A 22,786-nucleotide genomic window follows, 5' to 3' on the forward strand; every position below is an offset into this window, starting at 1 on the left:
ACTACTGTAGTACTGTGCATTTTACTTCATCCCCTCCTGTAATAACTTCTCCATTATTGATTGTTTGCTGTATTCTGTACATTTTATTTTGGCACAGCAGAATTAAATTCAGTTTTGTGGGCGTCACATTCCCATCACTTTTTCCTCTAAACAGATTTTCCATGGATTCTTAGCATGGCCTTGTTTATAGGTTTGAAAAAGCATTTGACTTCCCTGACCTCTACTTAGCCGGATACTGACTAATAGCTAATAAAACCCTCTTACCAAGTTTTGCTAGAAATAATGGGGAATTTTATGGTATTCTCTGAAGCCCTCAAAAGGTAGCAGATCTCTGCAACAATGTGGATTACACCCGTCTCTAACTTATAATTAATGTCCCAACCACATGGCCCCTGCGCTGTCACTTCTTTATTTCTTTGAGAGGTGTAAAATCTGCATTTTGCAAGCTTTGGGGGCGGTGAATTGTTGTTGCAAGTCAACATTGTTTGCTGGTGAAATAGCAGAAAGTAGAAAACCATGACTGTTTAACAAGGGTGAACTCGATTTTTGGTAAGCCCTAGATTTCTTTTTGTATGAAGACTTAACCGTACTCCTTTTGGATAAATTGATTTTGTATTTCTTATTCTTTTTTGCTGTCATTTGGGCTTTAGGATTGTTTTTCCGCCTTACTGTAGCAGTTTTAATTTGCCATCGCTAAATCGTGCTCCACAAGGCATTATAAAAATGAGGAAATATGAAAACTCCCATTGCACAGCAGTGAGCCATTCCAGGTTTTTCTACCAGCTCCCATCACAGCTTTTTTACCTCTATGGGTTGTCTCGGCTCAGGCATGACTAATCTCACAGTAAAATCTGGACTGGCTCAAACCGCTATGCATGTCCCTGAAGATGCATGTCCCAAAGTGTATTGCTTTCCCAGGGCTCTTCAGGAGTGCCCTGACCCTGCCTCGTGTTTTTGCTGCCCAGCTAACACTGCCACTAGATGGCTTGCAGGTCATAGGGAGCAGTCATCATTGCCCAACACAGCAACACTAGTTCTTCTTTCAGCCTTTTGCCTGCAGGGGGTCGAATCCAGAGCACCGAGCCTGAAGTGTGAATGTGAGCATGAGGGTGTGTTTCATCTTTTAATCTGGAAGTTTTTCTTAAGTCTGAAAAAAAAAAAAATGCAAAACAACATTAAAACTGCTGTAGAAGAAACGCCATCTCTGAAATGACATATTTTTACGCATTCCTCCAGGGTCTCTACCAGCATGAATATGAAAAGATTTCATTCCACCCTTGCTTTGTTAATTGCTCTCTTTGATCTTATCCTCCAGGAGAGGAGTGGCAGTAAAATATAAAGAGCTGCTGCTACTCGGGGTACATGCAGGCTTCTTCTGGGGGTGTCATTGCTTTAAACAACATCCTTTCAAGTTTCAGGCAGTGTTTGCATTGGTAAAAACAGGCTGTGCTCCACATTGTAATCTGATAAAGATTTGTATCTTCGGGTAAAAGCACCTTGAGAGATAAAGCCATGTCACGTTGGTTCTTAATCAAGTTATGCAATTTAGGGTGCTAGGCTAGTCTAAATGGCCTGTTCTTTTTAGTATTGGAAAAATGCTGCAGTGTCTGCTTAATTGAATTGCGTTTTATTGTGCAAAAAGAGCTCTGTTACTGTTTTGAGTGGTTTCTCTGGCCGGCTCCTCCTTCACACAGCTCTGCAGTGCTTCATTCCTTCTTGGACCCCCTTGGGCAAGAACAAAACAAGAACAACATTGTTAAAGGCTTCAAAATGCTTGAACTTCGCTTTACAAAAGAGCAAAAGCATTTCCCTAAACAAACATGACTGATGCGGTTAATGTTCTAAACATCTTTCTAACACAGACACATGATGCTCCACAGCATGTGTTTTCCATCCTTGAGGAAGTTAACGTTTAATGGCGTCCTAATTCTTTTTTTGTTTATTATAAACGATCTCCCTCGGAGGAAGCAATTGTGTGCCGCGAATCGCTTTGAAGGAATCTTTATTTTAATGTTAATGCCCCCCCAATAAAAGCAACTACTGTAAACCAACTGCTAAATGGGATTTCACTTTATAGTCAAATTACCAGATTTAAAGCAGTCACTTAGATGAAACATCAGGGGCACAGACCGTTCTCATTGTACCTGTGCAGTGATCTTTATTAATACATTCTGTGCAAAACCTGAGCTGCTCCCATTGTCTTGTTTTGTAATCTTTCTTGCATTCAGTCAAATTTAATGACAGAACGGCAGAGTGAATTGCAATGATGATGATATTATTATTATTATTATTATTATTATTATTATTATTATTATTATTATTATTATTATTATTATTATTATTATTATTATTTATTTATTTGTATTAATGTTTGCAAATAATATATTACCTTTTATATTACCCTTGCACAGTATAAATTATATACTGATCATTTTAAACCATTGCAGACACCTAACCCACATATCGGTTTCACGGCTAATTAAAAACTAATTTAAACACCTTGTGCTACATTTTTTTTTCTTTTTTTCTTATATGCATCTTGCAATACTTCAAAGCAATAAGGCTATAATTCAACCCAATTGGCAAACCCTTTCCTGTTGAAATACTTCATCTTGATCTCTGCAGTAAAGAGAAAATAATTGCGGGCTGTCATAAATGACAAATCGCAGTCTTGTTGATTTGCAAACATTTATTCATAGAGCAAGAAGAAGCTGGACAGTGCTCAAACTTATTATAATATCTGAATCATTCAGATTGTGTATTGTGGAGCGCCTGGCAAGGGTTATTTGTAGCAATAATGAAATAGTTAGAAGGAATTTTAAGCTGTTTTTTGAGACGTGGTGCTAGAGCACAAAGCCACTTCTCCTGAATCGAATGTAGAATAATCCTTGGACATGCAGGCTGATCGTTATTGCTGTATAGAGAAGCCTCATGGGTTCTTTCTACGGAATGTTCTTTTCTCATTCTTTTTCAGTGTTCTTAAGACTCCTGTTGAACCCTATCCAGTGGAAAGAGACGTCTGTTCCATTATTGTTTCCTAATTCATCACTCTGCTTGGTATATACAATTCACTCAGCCTTGAATCAAAAATAAACTTCAGGGAAGAAGGGAAATGAGTAGAAGGATCTGGGTGGGAGAAAAAAAAATCCTGCTGGAGGGCTATCTTTATCACAGAGTACCTTAAATCTGGTCTGGATTATACTTTATTTACTTGCTTGCAGACTACAAAACAGAGTCTCCACTATCCATGACCGTTGTTCTGTTGTGCTGTTATACCTGCTGAATTGAATTGAACTGTACTGAGCTGCTACAGCAAGTGTTGAGAGCTAGTGTTGAAGGACTCGTGTTCAACACTGCTGAGTGAATTATTCTTTTATAACTGGTTCTCATTTTCAAATGTTTCTTGCATTCATTTAAGTCCAATGACAGAATGACTGGGGAGATTGCACTGCTCCAAATTACTCTGCGTGGCTAAAACAGATGCAGAGCTTGAGCTAAGGAAAGCAGCTCTCTGAATTCAGGTGTTTTAATTCAGGTTTAAACATACTTTATATTCCACACATTGTACTTGTTCTATAAATAGGACAGAATACTGCAGGAACGCTCCTGGAGTGCTGTGGGTATTTCACTCACAAGGACGGACGTAAACAACCCATTTTGTTTTCAGTTATTTTTACATCACTTGTCGACCTGGAGGCACTATCTGCTAAGTTACAATTAAAATCTACAACCACAGTTGACAATTGGCCACTAATGTGTTTGTCTTCTTTACAAAAATCTGAAGACTGCGGATGGTATTAAAGGGAGGATTATTGGCCATAATACTGCAAGCAGTTTATTCCTCATTCCTTAATCTTAATCAGTGCTCTGGGCTCTTTTGAAAGGAAGAAAGAAAGGTTTTGTGTTGATGACAACATGACAACATGTTGATGGGAACAGCTGCAATTCAAAATGCATTTGCTTTCAAGACTCGGGTGAGAAGTGGGAGAAGTAAAGAAAGTCTTTCTTACAAGTTGACATTCCGAACATTTAAAGATCAACTCCAGAACAATACATCTATAAAAAAAGATTAAACTAATCCAAATGCATTTGATTGGTACAAGAATATAACACTGTTTTCATGCCTTGTAAATGCTTTTCTTTCTCTTTTTTTCCCTCTTTAGGGGAGGCGTTCTCAAACAAGCAACAGTCTTTGGAGACAGACCAGGAGTCCTTAACAGAGCAGCAAAAGGAATGCACTGCCAAAAGGTAAATCCCAACCCACGATTGAGTTTGGGTTGCTTTAATTAGAAAGACATCTCAAAGATGTCAGTTAGTCATACTGATGAGTGGCAATTTATCATTTAAGTAAACCCAATATATACAAAAACCAAAAGAAAAAAAAACATGTTGGCATTGTATGCTAGTCTGTGAACCTTTTTGAAATGCAACAAGATTGCATCCAAGACTAGCGGCCAAAAAATAAAGTGATGGAAAAATTGCATTGCCTAACGCTTTCAACACTGCAGACTTGTGTACAGGCCTTGGAAAGATGACTCCACTCAGCACTGCAGAGCGCTCTAGTAGTACAGGAAAGAGAACTCCACTCTCCACACTGCAGAGTGCTCTAGCAGTATAGGAAAGAGAACTCCCCACTCTCCACACTGCAGAGCGCTCTAGTAGTACAGGAAAGAGAACTCCCCTCCGCAGTTTTCAATGTGTAAGCCCCTCAACCAAGGTTGAGGTCAATTCCCGTTTTTCAATTCCAATTCCTTTTTAAAAAGGAAAAACAGTCCTAGGAACCACAAGAACTGTCAGCTCAGAGGACCCATCTGAAAGTCATGGGCTACACATAAAAAATAAACATATGAATTCTTCAGTTAACATTTGGGAAACAGGCAAAAACCTGTAGTTTAAAAGCAGAGCTTTCTCTTTTTTTTTTATTGTTGTAATTTTAAAAAGCTATATAAATGAGTTTAAGAGAACCCACCTGGGCATTTTCCCCACCCTGTAAAATGAGCGAGCCAACATACTTTACAAAGATTCCTTGCTATGTAGTGGCTGAGCGTTTCAGTCCTGTTTTTATTGTATTGTTCTATTTTAACTCCCTGCCTGTTTCCATTTTCCAAGTTTAAATGGAAGAGCTGAGTGTTTTCACTGCTCTCGCTAGTGCAGTCTGACTGCAGCACCCCACGCAGTATTTAAATGAGTGGAACCAGAATTTAGTGCGAGCTTAACCCATTGAGTACCAAATTAATTTATTTGAAAAAAAAATCAGAACACAAGCTGTATTTATGTAATTTACATTTAGACTTTTGCAATTAACAAAATTAGAGTAAGTTATCATAACAATGTAGTTAGAGAGCATTTTAAATAACAGGTAGATTACTCTTTTTAAAATGCTCCAAAAAATTACAAAGTAGCCTGTCCTCAAATGAGAACAGTGGCACTTAATGGGTTAAAATTAAAAAACGTTGTTGTTTTCCGACTAAGGTTTTGAATGGGGGATCACATGACCATGCCTAAGAAGGTGGCTCACTAACGTAAGATCCATAATAGAAGAGTTTGCTTTTAATATGGCGCACGCAAACGACAGTTAGTTTATCATTGTTTTTTGCTTATTAAACATGAATTGGTATTGATCTTTACACCATGTTTGCTAGGGTTTCCCAAATCAATTGTAAATGTATAGAGTCGCTTGTCATGCAGAGTGCTATGAATTGATATCAAGCTGCTCTAGCCAGTCTGGAAATGATATTGCTACCAAAACCATACCTCGATACATAGCGTTTTAGATCCCAAGCCTTTGTAATGCAGATTATTATTTTAAATGTCTTTTCAGAGAGCTGTTTTTGAAGAGCAATGCACAGCTGACCTTCCGGTGTAGGCAGCTACTGTCAGAACTCTCGTACATTTATCCTATTGAAGTGGTAAGCTGGCAGTGCTTATTTCTGTGTGTGTGTGTGTGTGTGTGTGCGTGGTAGGACAAACTGAGTTGTATTGTGTTTTGAAACCACCATGAACCAAAATATAAATCTAAATCTAAATGATCACCCAGAAATGTGTACAAAAAAATGCATTTAGTTTGGCAAAGAAGATTTTGATTGTGTGATCTCTGCACTTTGTTTTTTACAGAGCAATCAAACGGATTATGTAATATGTGGAGTCAAGCTGCCAAACTCTGAAGATTTCCAAGGTACAGTATTAATGTTTTATGCCATTTTTAAATGGTTTATTTTATACAGAATGGGGATGTTGACCCTTAACTACAGCAAGTCTAAAAACATGTATCTGTTTATAGTGCCTTGTATATTTATCCCATGCTTTTCCTTTTTTTATATATATATATATATATATATATATATATATATATATATATATATATATATATATATATATATATATATATATATATAATATACACTTTCCATATAAATACATCTGCTTGATTCACCTTCATTTACTGTTTTCTGCTCACATGTAGAACATCTCATCAAACTGTCATGATCATTCTAACAAAACACAAGGAGACCAGTCATGCAAGGTTGGTTCCACAGGGAAATATCTCGCTTCGGACAACAAAAAAGTCGAATTGCACAGAGAAAACAGAAAAAGAAAATCTCGCAGGAAGAGGATTCCCGAGAGGTTTATCTGTGTTTAACCCTTTCAGTCCTGGCAGGATCTCAACGTCCCACCTTATCTTAGCACAGTGTGTTTAACATGTGCCAGCGGAAATCACATTGGACTTTTTGAATTGTATAACTTAATTAACAAAAGTAATTCAGGACTGAAAGGGTAAAACAATATTCTAATAGGATGTCTGCGTTGCTTAGTGCAAACACAGCTATCAGTGGCTTTTCTACATTAAACATTCAGTCTTAACAAAAAAATAACAATCCTGGGGGGGAAATGTTTAACTGAAATAATGTATTTGAAAATGGTATTTGTTTTTAAAGGACTGTTGGGAATATTTCTGTTATTTTATTGAAGAAAACAAGAAAAATCTGGAACATTTTGCTTCTGAAGTTGGACATTTTAAAGAATAAGTTCCGTTCTTTTCACAAATCCTGTTAGTTCAGTTTTGACAGTGAATTGTACTGGATACTTTACCATGTAAGGAGTCACACAGTAAAGCTGTTTCACTTCCTTAGCCACAGCACTGGAGGAAACAGCTGGGCTGGCTCTTGTGTTTTTTTTAGAATGCTGTTCTTAGATTTTTACAGTACATATGGGGTTATAAATAAATCTATACAAGTACATTGAAATACATACTTTGACAGACACTGTTCTAAAATCAATCTAATTTAAGTAGCATGTGCAGTCTTTATAGTTTGTATATGGACGTTCAGCATTTTTTTTCAGATGTGTCTTTTCAATAGCCAGTTCATATGAGCAAACGATCACATTAGTATTATTACTACAGTGCTACCCCATTATAACACGACCGGTTATAGAGCGGAATCGCTTAGAACATGGTAAGGTCATGGCCCCCATTTCCCCCATAATGCAATTTGACTCGCAAACGTTGGGGGAATGCTCCAGATATACAGTATGAAGCATGGCAGACAGCAAAATCTTTCTCTGTTAAAATGAAACTCGATGCGGTGGAAAGAGTAAGAAAAGGTGAAACTCAAGCAACAGTAAAACACACCTCAGAACAGCGTATCAAACGACAGAGTCAGTGTGCAGTAAAACACACCACAGAACAGCGTATCAAATGACAGTGTCAGTGTGCAGTAAAACACACCTCAGAACAGCGTATCAAACAACAGAGTCAGTGTGCAGTAAAACACACCTCAGAACAGCGTATCAAATGACAGTGTCAGTGTGCAGTAAAACACACCACAGAACAGCGTATCAAACGACAGAGTCAGTGTGCAGTAAAACACACCTCAGAACAGCGTATCAAACGACAGAGTCAGTGTGCAGTAAAACACACCTCAGAACAGCGTATCAAATGACAGTGTCAGTGTGCAGTAAAACACACCACAGAACAGCGTATCAAACGACAGAGTCAGTGTGCAGTAAAACACACCACAGAACAGCGTATCAAACGACAGAGTCAGTGTGCAGTAAAACACACCACAGAACAGCGTATCAAACGACAGAGTCAGTGTGCAGTAAAACACACCACAGAACAGCGTATCAAACGACAGAGTCGGTGTGCAGTAAAACACACCACAGAACAGCGTATCAAACGACAGAGTCGGTGTGCAGTAAAACACACCACAGAACAGCGTATCAAACGACAGAGTCGGTGTGCAGTAAAACACACCACAGAACAGCGTATCAAACGACAGAGTCAGTGTGCAGTAAAACACACCACAGAACAGCGTATCAAACGACAGAGTCAGTGTGCAGTAAAACACACCACAGAACAGCGCATCAAACGACAGAGTCAGTGTGCAGTAAAACACACCTCTTCAGAGTGGCACCCCTCCTGGGTACTCTAACCCTCTACTTCATGGAAGTGTAAGTTAAAGGTTTTCTTTATAAAACCTGCCGCAGAACAGTCCAGGAATTTAAAAATCACTTCCTGTTTATTTGAACGGAGAGCTTGAGATTTCTGGCCAGCTACTTATCAGGGTAAAGTGGAACTGGAGAAAACTGGCCCCTCTAACATGTAGATTTGGAGGGGTACTCCTACAGACTGCAGCCCCCTGAGTGACCCCCCCCCCAATGAAAATAAGGTTAAAACAACAGGTTTTATAGCCAGTAATAGACTTATCAATTGCGTGAGCCCAATAGCACGCAGTAGTAATAATGTTTCCCTAGAGGGGCCTGCAAGGAAGGAGAGGGTCAAATAACACAGCAAGCTTCTCAAGTAGTCAGTTTCTAAATAATACAAATTATAATGCAGTCCTTGCTTTGGTCCTGTGTACAGTACAGGGGTTACTTTGCATAAAGAGGCTTTCCCTTGACATGATGGTCTCATGTTTTAACAAACAGAAAGATGAATTATTACTTTACATTTAGAAAGTGTTACTCATCTAATGTCCTGCAACTGTGTGTGTTGGGGGAAGATCCTGTTTTATGCTTTTCTGCAATAGAAAAGCATGACTTCAAAGGGCTAGATATTAATAATGTAACCCAGGTTTGTCTGGGAGATTGAAGGACGGACCCCACTGCCTAGCCATGATCGTAGCTTTCTGGATATTAATAATGTAACCCAGGTTTGTCTGGGAGATTGAAGGACAGACGCCACTGCCTAGCCATGATCGTAGCTTTCTGGATATTAATAATGTAACCCAGGTTTCTGGGAGATTGAAGGACGGACCCCACTGCCTAGCCATGATTGTAGCTTTCTGGATATTAATAATGTAACCCAGGTTTGTCTGGGAGATTGAAGGATGGATCCCACTGCCTAGCCATGATCGTAGCTTTCTGGTCACAGACGGCTTCACGTCACAAATTAAACTTTATATAAAAAAAGGGTGAAACTGACTTGCGCACCTGTGCTGTGGCACATGTAGGTCCTGACACTAGAAGGCCTCGTTTATGTTGCAGCTGTGAACCATTTCGCCAAGGAGGTCTGTGGCTGTTTCGGTCTCAAAGCCGTATGTTCAGGAAGATGTAGTGAGTAGTTCCAGCATGCGTTGTTGCCTGAAGTGTGAAGGATTCCAATATGCTTAACACTTTCCCAGCACGATGCTTTCTCTGTTTCAAAGGAACTTACTCTTCCAACAGAGAAAAACAAACCAAAAAAAGTGTTATCTATAGCGAGTGTTTGAAAGGTCCTGGCCCGTTGTAGTTTTCTGTTTCTTTTGTCGTCTTGTAAGCGATGGCAAAGTATTATATCCTGCAGTGGGACAGGACTTTTGACACGCACTGTACTGTACATCATCGAATAGCGATGTGTTGTATTTCATTGGTCCTGTATCAGGGCAGTTTAATCCCAGTTAATGCGATGGAAGCAGAGTGTTGATTTGCAGTGTCAAAGGTCAGGATATGCAGGAGTTTCTTATGTTTTGTACCCAGTACATAGCAAGGCACCGTTTGTGGCTTGTTGGGGAACTGTTTCAGAAGCGTTGATTGAGAGGTACTGTATGTGTCAATTCCGTTGTGTATTCTTCACAACACTATGCTCTACATTTTCTTTTTTATGCACTGTACCCCTTTCACAAATCTAGTTAACAGCTAGCAGGGCAGGCCTGGGAACTTCATGTCCATGTCCATCTTCATTTTCTTCTGGGCTGAAATATCATTTATTTTGAATTTTATTTGCATTTTGAATTGTTTTGGTTTAGGCTGATGAATTGTTGAGAGGAAAAAATTGCTGGTAGTTTAAATAATGAATTAAACAAATATTACATTACGAAAGTATATAATCAAATACATTACGAAAGAATATAATCAAATAATACATTACGAAAGGATATAACCAATGAAGTCTTGATTATAATCTTGATTATAATCTTGTGTAGTGCTGCCATGTAGAGCAGTTTGTCTTTTCAGTGTTGTTTTAAATTTAACCAGCAAACCCTGAACCTAAGCCGGTAACACAGGATACAGGACAAGGCAAGTGACTTGAGATTTGAGAACGTTTGTGTTTGTCCTTCCCTCCCCCTTCCACTACATTCTAAAAAACAAAAAACAAAAACAACCAAAGTTTGGTTTCTAACAGCCAAGGGCATGTTACAATACCCACAAGTACCTCCCAGAATGCTGAAAACCCCAAAACAATGTATGAGTTTTGAGAATACACTAAAGCTCGTACAGGAATTGGATTTCTGACAACTCGATTACTAACAAGAAAGTGATGCACGTCTTGCTTGATCACTTTGATCATTTTCTGGTCTTGGAGGTGTCCGTTGTTGCTTAATAAGATACAGGTGGAGATCGGTAAGTCACCAGTAGCACCAAGTGAAAACCTTTCATGGTGTATTTAAAGAGAACCCAGCTCTCTTGCCATTTAAAATACCTGAATTCCAGAACCACAAAATGATACGTAGCATACAGAACATTTTAAAGAATTAAGCTGTGACTGTGAGATTTAATTTTTATTTTATTTTTGTATTTGTTTGTGCTGCAGCGAGGGATGATGGAAGTGTCGCGGTTGCCCTGGGTTACACAGCCCATATTGTGCTGATGATTTCCTACTTCCTGCAAGTTCCGCTCAGGTATCCAGTCGTCCACAAGGGCTCCAGGTCTTCAATCAAGGATAATATCACAGACCAGCTAGCGGAAAAGGAGAGAGAGTAAGTGTTTCTTCTTTCTTGTGCTGCTCATGGAGACTGAACTCCAGTTTTCTGATCACAGTAGAAGAGTCTGTAGAGGAAAGCCCAGAAGAATCCATAGATTAAAGTTTAAACTGACAGTTTTATCTTCTCCAATCCAGTGGTGGCAGAGTCTTCATCAGGAAATCTGGGTCTCAAAACCTTTTATCAAACAAGGAGAACAACATGTAAATGTCCATCTCATTTAATTTAGTTAGTTAAAGGGCCACACTAATCTAATGTATATCTGCACATACGTCGTGCGTAACATTTATTTCCTCCTCAAATAAAGTTCCCTCCCTCACAACTAATTTACATTTTTATAGCAATCGAAATTCCTTTTTGAGTTGCATTTATGTATTTTTTGGTGTTTTTCATTTGTGAAATCTGATTCCCTGTTTGCATTGGTGTGCATAATGCATTTCCTTGTGATTTACGATCTTCATTCCAGTATCTCTCAGAACAGATTTTTCACATTGACCGGGATGAAACATTTTCTGGCAACGTTCACCCTCATAGGAATAGCTGCTGTGATTTTTTGAGGTGGTAATTCAGATCATGTTGTTTGTAAGGGATTTAGCACTGAAGCACTTGGTATCCGCTCAAAGTCCAAGTTCAGTCCTCAGTTAGCAGGAGATGAACAATGGGTATCCTTATTGATTTGGAAGGTTCTGTTTCTTTAATTCATTTTTAATGCATGTGGAAGAATACATGCTAAAGATGTTTCAATGATTACCAGGTTTACATTGTGTTAAACATTTAAAATGTGTTGTGTGGGGGGGGGGTATGACAATCCATCTAGGATTAGATATGGGGTTAAAAAAAAAAAATAGACGTGATCCTGACTCGCAGCATTTAACCAACAGTGAAACAGCCAGAATCCAGAAGTGATTCCAGAAGTGATCCAGCCCCAGATCTTTTTCAAAAGCTCCAGTGAGAACCAGACGTTGGTTCCTCATTGCTAAGCTGTGGCTTTATTTATAAATCTAATAGTGAGGGACCTTTCAGGAGACGTGGTCTTCTCAAGGCTTGCTCACACGAGTTGCAAATAATAATTCTCATCGCCTCATCACCCCCCCCCCCCCCACCCCCTTTTTGTTTTACCTAACCCTTATCTTTATTCATAATGTTTCTGTCATTGCAGATTAAATATGTTTGGCACGCTTCCTGTTTAATGCCTGGAGGAGGATGAGAACTCCTAGGTTAGAAATGTTATCCATGACTGACAGGCTCAAGTGCGCTGCATGCCTATACAATTATTTTATTATTGTTTTTAAACAAGACGTTCATTTTATAGCGCCGCTTTCTAAAAGCAATGTTCGTCAGCTTTTGCTGTATTTTGAGTTGTGTTTGTGTGCGTGCGAGCGTATGTGTGCTTTTTAAATGTTTCATTATTTGTTTTAATTTTCAGGTTGGTAACATGTCTGGTTTTAGTTTCAATGTTCCACAGTCTTGTAACAGTTTCCATTGCTCAGGGTAATAATGCTGGTGAGGACTTTGGCAAGTTGGAGGAAGGGAATAGAACCGACCAGTCAGACTAAACAACTGTCACTGCTTGGCTCTGTGTACCAGAGCAATCGTTCTGCATTTTCAGGAGTCATTAAGCATCTTTGTTCGGGGAGCTTGTATGAATTTGCAAATCCGCCACCGTTTCTACCACTGATGCCTCCTAAATCGTTTCACCTAGAAACTTCATATTCTCTGGGTTTGTTTTTGGTCTCTCTCATCGTGGACAAAAGCCTTTGTCCCGAGGTGTCCCTTTGTGACGAGGACAGTTCTGCAGTATGTTGTGGTGTTATTGCTAGGGTGGTGTATAAGATGTGTGAGTTATATACCAGGGAGACATTTTATTCTTGTGTGCCTTATTCTCTGGAAATTCTGGCACGGATGAGAACATTACTAAATCAACTGGCCTTGCAATTCATCAAAAGACACTTGAAGTCCGATTTTCTTTGTGGAACGGCACAAACCCTGCTATATGCTTTGCTTTTTTTAAATGTTATTTTTTTTTAATAACATCCTAAACCTGAAACCTGTTTCTCATTCCCTTGAGCTGCTTTTAGAGACCTGTTTGAAGCAGAAATAAAAAGCCAGCTAGTGTGTCAGTGCTGATGAGCAGCCTCCTGATCTCCTGTCCCCCCTGCGGATCAATAATGTACTTGTCACGCACCAGTCAGTGAATTATTCCTACACCCATTTTAACTCAAGGTTTGTCTGGAAATCCTTTTGGATGCCACATGTGGATGAATCACTTTGCAGCTTTAAAAACAGAGTGTTGATAAATGATTACCTGTGGTCACACAGCATGATGCAGGCACCATGGCAGCTGGCCAACTGATTTTCTTCTGTCAATATCAGCCCCTTGTCTGACTGTAACTCTTCACAAGTCAGGGAAGAATATATATATATATATATATATATATATATATATATATAATATATTGCCAGCTTTTCTGTTTTTGTTTTACCTTTTTAATTAATAGTTCTTCACTGTTACGGAGTGACATGTGACAAGCTAGAAAAATGACTCTCCTGGAGGGTAAATTAATTCCTTTCTGCAATGATTGTAGATCTGAATTCATAGGTAGCCCAATACATGCCTTGGGAACTTGGTGTTACATAGAACATGTCTGGACTGTGCAGGTCTTTAAATCCGAGCACGTAATCATGTGGTGTCTCCTGATTTATCTCGAATCACCTAATGTTACCTTAGGTGAGGTAGACACAGGTTAGTGCAAATCGGGGTCTGCAGAACCAGTAGAATATGATGGGTCTTTTCTTTTTAAATTACACCTGTTTGCACTTTATATGCTTAAACTGGTATGTTTAACATTAAAATAAGGCTAGAAGTTTGATCAACAGCCATCTCATGTTCTGTATTAGTCCTGCTTCCAACATCCTGCAACATGCATTGGTGCTGATGAATTGTAGTGCGTTTCTATAACGTGCTCTACAGCATTAAATAATACAACCCTTTCAAGTGATGCGGTCCGTTTCTATAAATACCATGCTCTGATTTCTCCTCGTGTTGGAGTAGTTAAACAGGCACAGGGGAGCGAATGTCAAGATCGCTTTTTGGATACGACTGCTCTGGTTGTATCTTCACATCAGCAGACTGTGTGCTGCGAATGGAAATCGACCTGGGTGTTAACATTGTTTTTTTTATTTTATAATGTATTATGTATATGTAATAGCATTGTCATGTGACCACGATGACCCTGTGCAGAATGGAATGTAACCATAGCGACCATGGAAGTACCCAGCTTCACATCACACCCCCCTGATAAGGAGTGCAGATCATGTTCTGCAGTGTAGGGCACTGCAGTGAGGCTGTTTCCAAATGTTGTTTTTATTTTTTGAACATGTTCAGCCAGGGAGATCACACTTTACTACTTTTTAAAGTAATTGTAGCAAACAAAATAGTTCCATAAAATGTCTGCCGTGAACATCCATTTGTTCTATATAGGTCTCAAATGTGCAGTTTTGAAAGAAACACATACTATCGCAAACATGTATTTCCATTTCAAAACATGATCTCTGGTACTACACTAGGTTAAAGAAAGCTCTGTTTGATTGCAAGCCATGCTTTTAGACTGTCTGTCTTGCACTTCCTGGGTCATTTTCCCTGGAGAGTGAAACTGTCCCCACCCCTTCACTGGCTTTTTTCCTATCACTAACCCTGTTAACTGACATGCTTTCAGCCAGTAACATGATTTAACCCAGGAGACACTGCTGAGGTGAAATGACCCAAGTGCAGGTGTAAACAGATTCAAGCATAGAAACTGAGAGCTTCCTTTAACCTAGAGTCCTATCAGATATCATGTTATACAATTTCAATGTGTGCAGTAACAGGTGTGTCTTTTAAATCTGCACACGTGAGATCCATGTAGCTAATAGAAGTGCACCACGGCTAAGGCTTCTGGAATTATTTTGTTCGCTACAATTACTTTAACGGCTCGTTGCGCAGACCTAAGGTAACATTAGTAGGTAGTGCGAGATTAGTGTGAATCGGGGTCTGTGAAACAAGGAAACGGCTGCAATCGTAAGTAAAGAGAAAACTACAGTAACTGCTGGGATGGAAGGATCCCTGACATGCAGCATTCTGCCAGTACTGCCAGTATTATAAAGGTATATAGTGACACAACTGGGGTTCAAATCATGACCAGATGGCACACATTCTGTTTTTCGCCTTATTTTAATTCCAGTGCTCTCCACTAAAAAAAAAAAAAAAACACCTCTGCCTGGTACTGTAGAAAGTTTAATCATCTGATCAAACGCTTTTCGCTTGTTACACCCCCCCCCCCCCCCCACCGCGCCTTAGATACCTCCCGTGTTTATCATAAGTAGTTGTGACAGTTGCTGACTAGCAAACTAATGAGCATCACGTCTAGGAAAAGCCTTGCAGCTGATTCTGATTTGTGATATGCTGCAGAGTGTTGCTTGTTGATGTTATGAGGCAGTGTGGATGTGTTGCGCATTGCAGTACAATCTTGGAAATGGGTGAAGAAGCATTACTGTAGGTGTAGGTACAATTAGACTGCAGTATTTGATCTCCACGCCCCACTGAATAGTACAGTACATACCTGCTGCACTGCACACGATGCTCTTTTATACCTCAAGTTCAAATTGGGTATTCACTTGTTAATGAGCAATCCCCTCTCACTGCACTTAACTTGCAGTTCAGCAAAGAACTCCTTTTCTTACGCACTACTACTATCTTAAACAGTGCGTTCAAATCTGTGCATGAATACACTGTCCAGATGCTTTTACAGGACGTAAAGAACACCAGCGAGCATTGCACATGCAATACTAGATGTGTGTGTGTGTGTGTGCCTGCCTGTATAAAAACAACACACTGATCAAAGATGTGAACACAGATCCTATCTCTCGCTACATTGATTTGCTGTCACACTTTTTTGCTGGTACGTTCTGTAAATGTAAGTAACAGTGGTTATACTTTGATACTGAGAGCTCTTATTTTGTATTTACAGCAGTGGCAGGGAAGGTGTGTTAATAACATACTTGCATGGAAATGGCTACAGATACCCAATGTTTCCCCTTCAAGGTTATGCAGGAGGTTTAAACAGCCTCTCATCACCTGCCCTCTAATGCAATGCCACTGGTGCATGACTTGAAACTTTTGCTTGGTGGACAAATACGCAGTTGAGTTGTACACCCAGATCAGATCAGCAGCATGGATTTTGTTTCGTTTTGGTAAGTGGTAGTATTGCTATAGGTACTGTTAAATGTGAGACTGGGGTGTACTGAGAGAATGAGGGCACTGTGAAAAGGTCATGTGGGGGTCGTGGGTGCTGCACATTCAGATGCAGTAATAACTCAGAGAGCTGCTGAAAGGCAGAGTGCAGCAGAGCAGAGAAACTGGGACATGCAGGTCCATTGGGCCTTTCACGGTGACCATTGCATTACCTCTACTGTAGCTTTCAATTACTCCACAGTTCCTGTTAAAGAAAAAAGAAGGGTGAAAAAAATGGAAATAGTCTAGACCTTAAGACAACCTTACACCCTCCATGAAAAATCCTTTCCAGAGCCAAATCATAAATCACATGCAGAAACTGACCCTGTTGTGTTTTTTTTTTAAATGGTAGGGTTTAACCCCAACCCCCTCTCAATAATGAACCATAAATGGAGAGTATTAAAAACGTGAACCCTATGGTTGACCCACAAGCTGTTTGTCCAGCGTGATGAGGTGTGGGGAGAGTTATGACCAGGGGATAGCGTGCAGTTGGAGTTTATGTCAACTTGTCTTAGCTGGATGTTTTTAGATAAAAGAATGCTTCAGGCTGCTGTGGAAATGTGGATCTTTACCCTGTAGAGCCGTGTTCATTTATTTCGGGTTGTCCTTTTTAAGCTGGCCTCCTTTTACTTCTAAACAGTAATACATTAGTTACACAGAATGAAGGCAGCGCTTGCTTCTCTGCACCCCAGGGATCTTTTTGTGTCTCACTCCCTCTCCACCTCCCACCAAGTGCTTTGTCCAGAGTCCTAAAAATGGAATGACCACCTCAAAGACCCCCATTCTGTGTGTTCAAAATGGAATGACCACCTCCAAGACCCCCATTCTGTGTGTTCAAAATGGAATGACCACCTCCAAGACCCCCATTCTGTGTGTTCAAAATGGAATGACCACCTCCAAGACCCCCATTCTGTGTGTTCAAAATGGAATGACCACCTCCAAGACCCCCATTCTGTGTGTTCAAAATGGAATGACCACCTCCAAGACCCCCATTCTGTGTGTTCAAAATGGAATGACCACCTCCAAGACCCCCATTCTGTGTGTTCAAAATGGAATGACCACCTCCAAGACCCCCATTCTGTGTGTTCAAAATGGAATGACCACCTCCAAGACCCCCATTCTGTGTGTTCAAAATGGAATGACCACCTCCAAGACCCCCATTCTGTGTGTTCAAAATGGAATGACCACCTCCAAGACCCCCATTCTGTGTGTTCAATTTCTCTTAAACATTTGTATTCTTCTGCTTTAACACAAAATTAGTTCCAGTTAATTAGTTTCTAAAATCCTTACAGCTTGAGGTCGAGCTCTCAAAAGTAAGTGGACAAAAAACAAACAAACCCATACATTCAGCCACCCCTAATTTTGTGCTTTGGATGAATAACTCAGGGCGGCTCATTTGAAAGCTCCGGCATGCATCTTAGCTGTTTTGTTGTTAGTTCTGTAGAAGTGTCTTTTTCTGTTTTACAGAATCATGCAAACTTAGCAAGCAGGGTACATGCTTTGTGAATAAGGATCGGACTCTGAAGAATGTAATAAAGAAGAATGCTGCCTTGTTATTAAGGGTTTAGAGCCAGTTGTAACCTAGTGGGCTTCACAATACCACAGTCATGAATAACGTAAATCCTGTCTAAGTTGCTTACCGAGCGCATATATTATACACATTTTTACACTTTGATGAAGGTGTCCCAAGTCCAGCGCGTTACGGTTTTACTCTTCAGATGTCCAGCGCTTTCTTTGTAGCACCAGTGTTTTAATAAAGAAATACCGGTAACATCTCTGATCTGCCTGCTATAGGTGGAGAGAAAAGACAGATTCAATAAAGCAGGGAATCCTTTCGTTTGGATTCCAGCACAGAAGTCCGTCCCCCCGAATTCTTTGAATTCAGCGGGCTTGGGAACACGTTGCACCCATATTTCCATAGCTGTGTCCCAGAACGACTGATTATAGCAGAATAAAAGATGCAAGCCAGATGTGCTGTGTAATATTGAGAACAGGTGAAGGCAGTTAAAATCAAGTGGTGCCTTATAGCAACTTTTATTAGACTGGATTAAAGGCAGACTACCTCTTGTATGCATTGAAAAAAAAAAAATCTTTAACATGCTTGAGACTGAGCCTTTAAAAATGAGACAGAAAATATTTTAACTGGAGCCCGTAACTCTCCTCTTAATACAGAGATAAAGAGGTGTACAGTTGAGAAATCTTTTAAGAACATAAACACAGAAGTGGGTTCATTTCATGGAGCTAGGGTCCTTATGGTTTGGGCTAACTCTTAACATGTGGCCGTGCCTTCTCGGATCCTGCAGGGAAATGTATTGCAGACGGGTAAATGTTTGAGCTGTTCTGTGATGCTGAGCAGGCAGAGGACACTGTAAAGAACAAGAGCAAATGCATCTCAAAGGAGCTGCCTGGGTTTGAAATGCAAATACTGAAAGAGTGAAAGGTCCAATAACAATTACATTCTGATTTTACTTTTTTTTTTTTTTTTTGGGAGGGGTGGGTTAAGATGAGGTATTACATAGACATCATCACCAGTGTCTGTTCATATTGAACAGGGATTCAGAAAGCCAGGGCTCTGAGCCTTGTATGATATTCTCTGTATTTGGCATGCCTAAGGGAAGAGGCTTTCTCTTAGCAGCTAACTTGTGTCACTGTTTTTAACTGACTGCTCATACTATGCTTGTGTGGTGGTGTTTGTTGTTTTTTTATGCAAGGTCATATATTTTCAGGTTTGGTTTTGTTTACAGATCAGTATCATACAAGATCAGAATGCCCCTTGTATGTGGTAGATATATATACAGTGCCTTGCAAAAGTATTCAGACCCTTGACCAATTCTCTCATATTACTGAATTACAAATGGTACATTGAAATTTCGTTCTGTTTGATATTTTATTTTAAAACACTGAAACTCAGAATCAATTATTGTAAGGTGACATTGTTTTTTTGTTGTGAAATTATTTTTAAGAAAAATAAACAACTGAAATATGTTGCTTGCATAAGTATTTCAACCCCTGTGCTGTGGAAGCTCCCAGTTTACACCGATGAAAGAAATTGCCCTAACGAGGACACAATTACCTTACCATTGGCCTCCACCTGTGAACCATTAAAGTTGCTGTCACATTTTCTGGATAAAAACCCCACTGTTGAAGGAGACTTGTGAGAGAAGCCACAGAGAGGCCAACAATCACTTTGAAGGAGTTACAGAGTTCAGTGGCTGAGAGTGGAGTAATGGTGCACCATTCAACCATATCAAGAGCTCTGCATAACACTGGCCTGTATGGGAGGGTGGCAAGAAAGAAGCCGTTACTCAAAAAGTACCATCTGAAAGCATGTTTGGAGTTTGCCAGAAAGCTTGAGAGTGACCCAGCTGCGATGTGGGAAAAGGTTTTGTAGTCAGATGAGACCAAGATAGAGCTTTTTGGCCAAAACTCAAAGCGCTATGTATGGCGAAATCTAACACTGCCCATGCCTCAAGACACACCATCCCTACAGTGAAGTATGGTGGTGGCAGCATCATGCTGTGGGGAGGCTTCTCATCAGCAGGGACTGGGCATCTTGTTAAAATTGAAGGAAGAATGGATGGAGCAAAATACAGGGAAATACTGCAAGAGAACCTGCTTCAGTCTGCTAAAAAACTGAAGCTTGGGAGGAAATTCACCTTTTTAGCAGGACAATGATCCCAAGCACAAGGCCAAAGCAACATTGGAGTGGCTCAAGAACAAAAAGGTGAATGTCCAACAGTGGCCCAGTTAAAGTCCTGATCTCAATCCCATTGAGAATCTGTGGCACTATTTGAAAATTGCGCTCCACAAGCGTTGTCCAACCAACCTGAACAACCTCGAGCAAATCTGCCAAGAAGAATGGGCCAAAATCACTCCGACACTGTGTGCAAAGCTGGTACATACTTACCCCAAAAGACTTAAAGCTGTTATTGCAGCGAAAGGTGGCTCTACCAAATATTAATGTGTGAGGGTTGAATACTTATGCAAACAAGATATTTCAGTTTTTTATTTTTCTTATAAATATTTCCCAACATAAAACCAATGTCACCTTACAATAATTGATTTTGAGTTTCAGTGTTTTAAAATAAAATATCAAACAGAATGAAATTTCAATGTACCATTTGTAATTCAGTAATATGAGAGAATTGGTCAGGTGTCTGAATACTTTTGCAAGGCACTGTGTGCATATATATATATATATATATATATATATATATATATATATATATATATATATATATATATATATATATATATATATATATATATATATTATATTATATTATATTATAATATGGATAGATGCATGGATGGGTGGGAATACCATTATTGGCAGTCAATTTAACATACTGCTGTGCTGATAGAACTGAATGTCCCCAGTGTGACACAGCCAATTCCCACTGTGTTACAGGAAGGGTTCATTACTGACCTCCCCATAGTGTACACATCAAAACTGGCAAAGGATTTACTTAACACAAATTCCACCTATCTATATATCTAATATATATATATATATAAACTAATGTGGTTTTAGCTGAAATGCAGACATTACATTCACTTACCATGGGATGGTAGAAGCGTTTAAAAATTCAAATTCGAAGGAGGTAATATAACAATGAAGTCCATGCCTCCTACACCCTGCTGCTGCTGCCGCTGCATTACGGAACGTCTGCTTGAGCAATTATATTGTAGACTAACTAAAAATAAACTTTTAAGAGGCCTACATCTAACCATTAGTGATGCAGAATGTGAAGTACTTCAGAAGCCACTTTCACCAGTGTCTGTTTCTGTTTCCAATATAGAACACCAAGGGTACCACAACTGTGGACATCGAATAAAACATCAATCTGTGCCAGCATATCATTTTGAGACTCTTCTATTGTGACCTTAAGGATTGTATTGCAAGCTTAATTTGGGGAACACCCATTTTAATTTAAAAAAGGGGGGGAGAAACAGCGGTGATTGTGACAGATGCTCAGTGTAATAATTTGTCAGATTTTGGAACCTCCAGCTTTCTGATTTTATATTTGCACTGGCAGTATTACTGTTCACTTAATTATTGGACAGGTGTCTTTTTAAGTAACGTGTTGATTTATACTTGTGTCTCATCATCCTGAGATTATTGTTGAGCATTCCTTGTTCATGAAGGAGTTAGTACAGCCTGCGCATATGCAGAATACCTGCTTTATTGTCTCCAAGATATCATATTTTATTCCCCACAAAGGAAGACTGTGACATAAATCACTTTTAGTCCTGATGTATCAGGCTTGTGTAATGTGTAAATATGGTATTCTGGAAAATGCATTTAGTGTTTGTGATGTACATAAAAAAACAAACCCTTATTTTCCATACTTTTCAGTAATGTTCTTCTGAAAAGCCTCCTCGAGGACATTGCTGGGAAAGTGAGGTGCAGGGGGCATTTCCAATGGGCTTGAGCAAGGCTAATTCAGCAATCCTGATTTTTTTTTGCTGGAATATATTTAATAAGCATGGCCAATACTGCTCTAAGCAGAAACCGCAACAGAAAACCATGCAGAACACTTAAACTTCTGATAAGGTCCAATAAAGTACTTCAGGGTGCAGTTGGAATAAAAACCTGCAGGGACAGCGGCCCTCCAGGACCGAGCTGCGCACCACTGCTTTAGACCATTTAAAAAAAATCTTTGCTAAATATAATAATATATGTCTATACATGAAAATACACAAATGATAATATACATGAAAAAAAGTGCTATTCACAAATAGTTTACATTGTTATATGCTGCTTGTGTGTCAAAAGTAGTCCCTTTTTTCTGAGATTAAATGATCTTTAAATGAATTTTATCCAATATATTGTTACAGTAAAAGTGAAGATCCTATTGCATTACAGCTAGAAAAAGGAAATAAATCGTGTCATTTAATATCCAAGGCAGCAGGGCAATGGTGAATGCAGGTGCTTTACATTGGAGGATGAATTCTCCTGTAACAGGCTCAGCATATTGTGGGGGCATTGCATTATATGATTCGATTCTCTCTGTCCAGGTCTCACAACGTTATTGGGTATGTTTAATAAGTATATTATACAGTACATCAAAGTCTGTTGAGATGGTAAAATGCCTCATGGTCTTCTTCTAATCCGTTTCGTCCTGCTTGTGAACTGGATTATTACAGGAGTGCAGTAGCTTTCTCCAGCCAAGTGATACAAAAAACCAGAGCCTCTCACCCTTCGGTACAAGTCATAAGAGTGATGTGAATTCCTATCTTCAAGGTGATCTGGAGTTGAACAGAATACCTGGGGGTTTGTAACCCAGGTCTCTAAGACGCCTCTTAAAGCTCCCTGTGTAGTGGTTTACTGTAC

At 39.5% G+C, this 22,786-nt stretch overlaps 1 protein-coding gene across 2 annotated transcripts in view; it reads left to right on the forward strand.

The window, feature by feature from the left end:
• The window catches only part of LOC117407300 (UV radiation resistance-associated protein-like), an 80,407-nt gene that overhangs the window by 22,345 nt on the left and 35,276 nt on the right, over positions 1-22,786 (forward strand). For both annotated transcript variants that reach the window (XM_059030627.1, XM_059030628.1), the window contains exons 9-12: positions 4,164-4,248; positions 5,822-5,909; positions 6,115-6,175; positions 11,012-11,177. In XM_059030627.1, the coding sequence (XP_058886610.1) occupies positions 4,164-4,248; positions 5,822-5,909; positions 6,115-6,175; positions 11,012-11,177 (400 nt within the window). The remainder of the gene's footprint in view (positions 1-4,163; positions 4,249-5,821; positions 5,910-6,114; positions 6,176-11,011; positions 11,178-22,786) is intronic.

Source organism: Acipenser ruthenus, chromosome 9 (assembly GCF_902713425.1).
Source record: "Acipenser ruthenus chromosome 9, fAciRut3.2 maternal haplotype, whole genome shotgun sequence".
In the NCBI taxonomy this organism is placed as follows: domain Eukaryota; kingdom Metazoa; phylum Chordata; class Actinopteri; order Acipenseriformes; family Acipenseridae; genus Acipenser; species Acipenser ruthenus.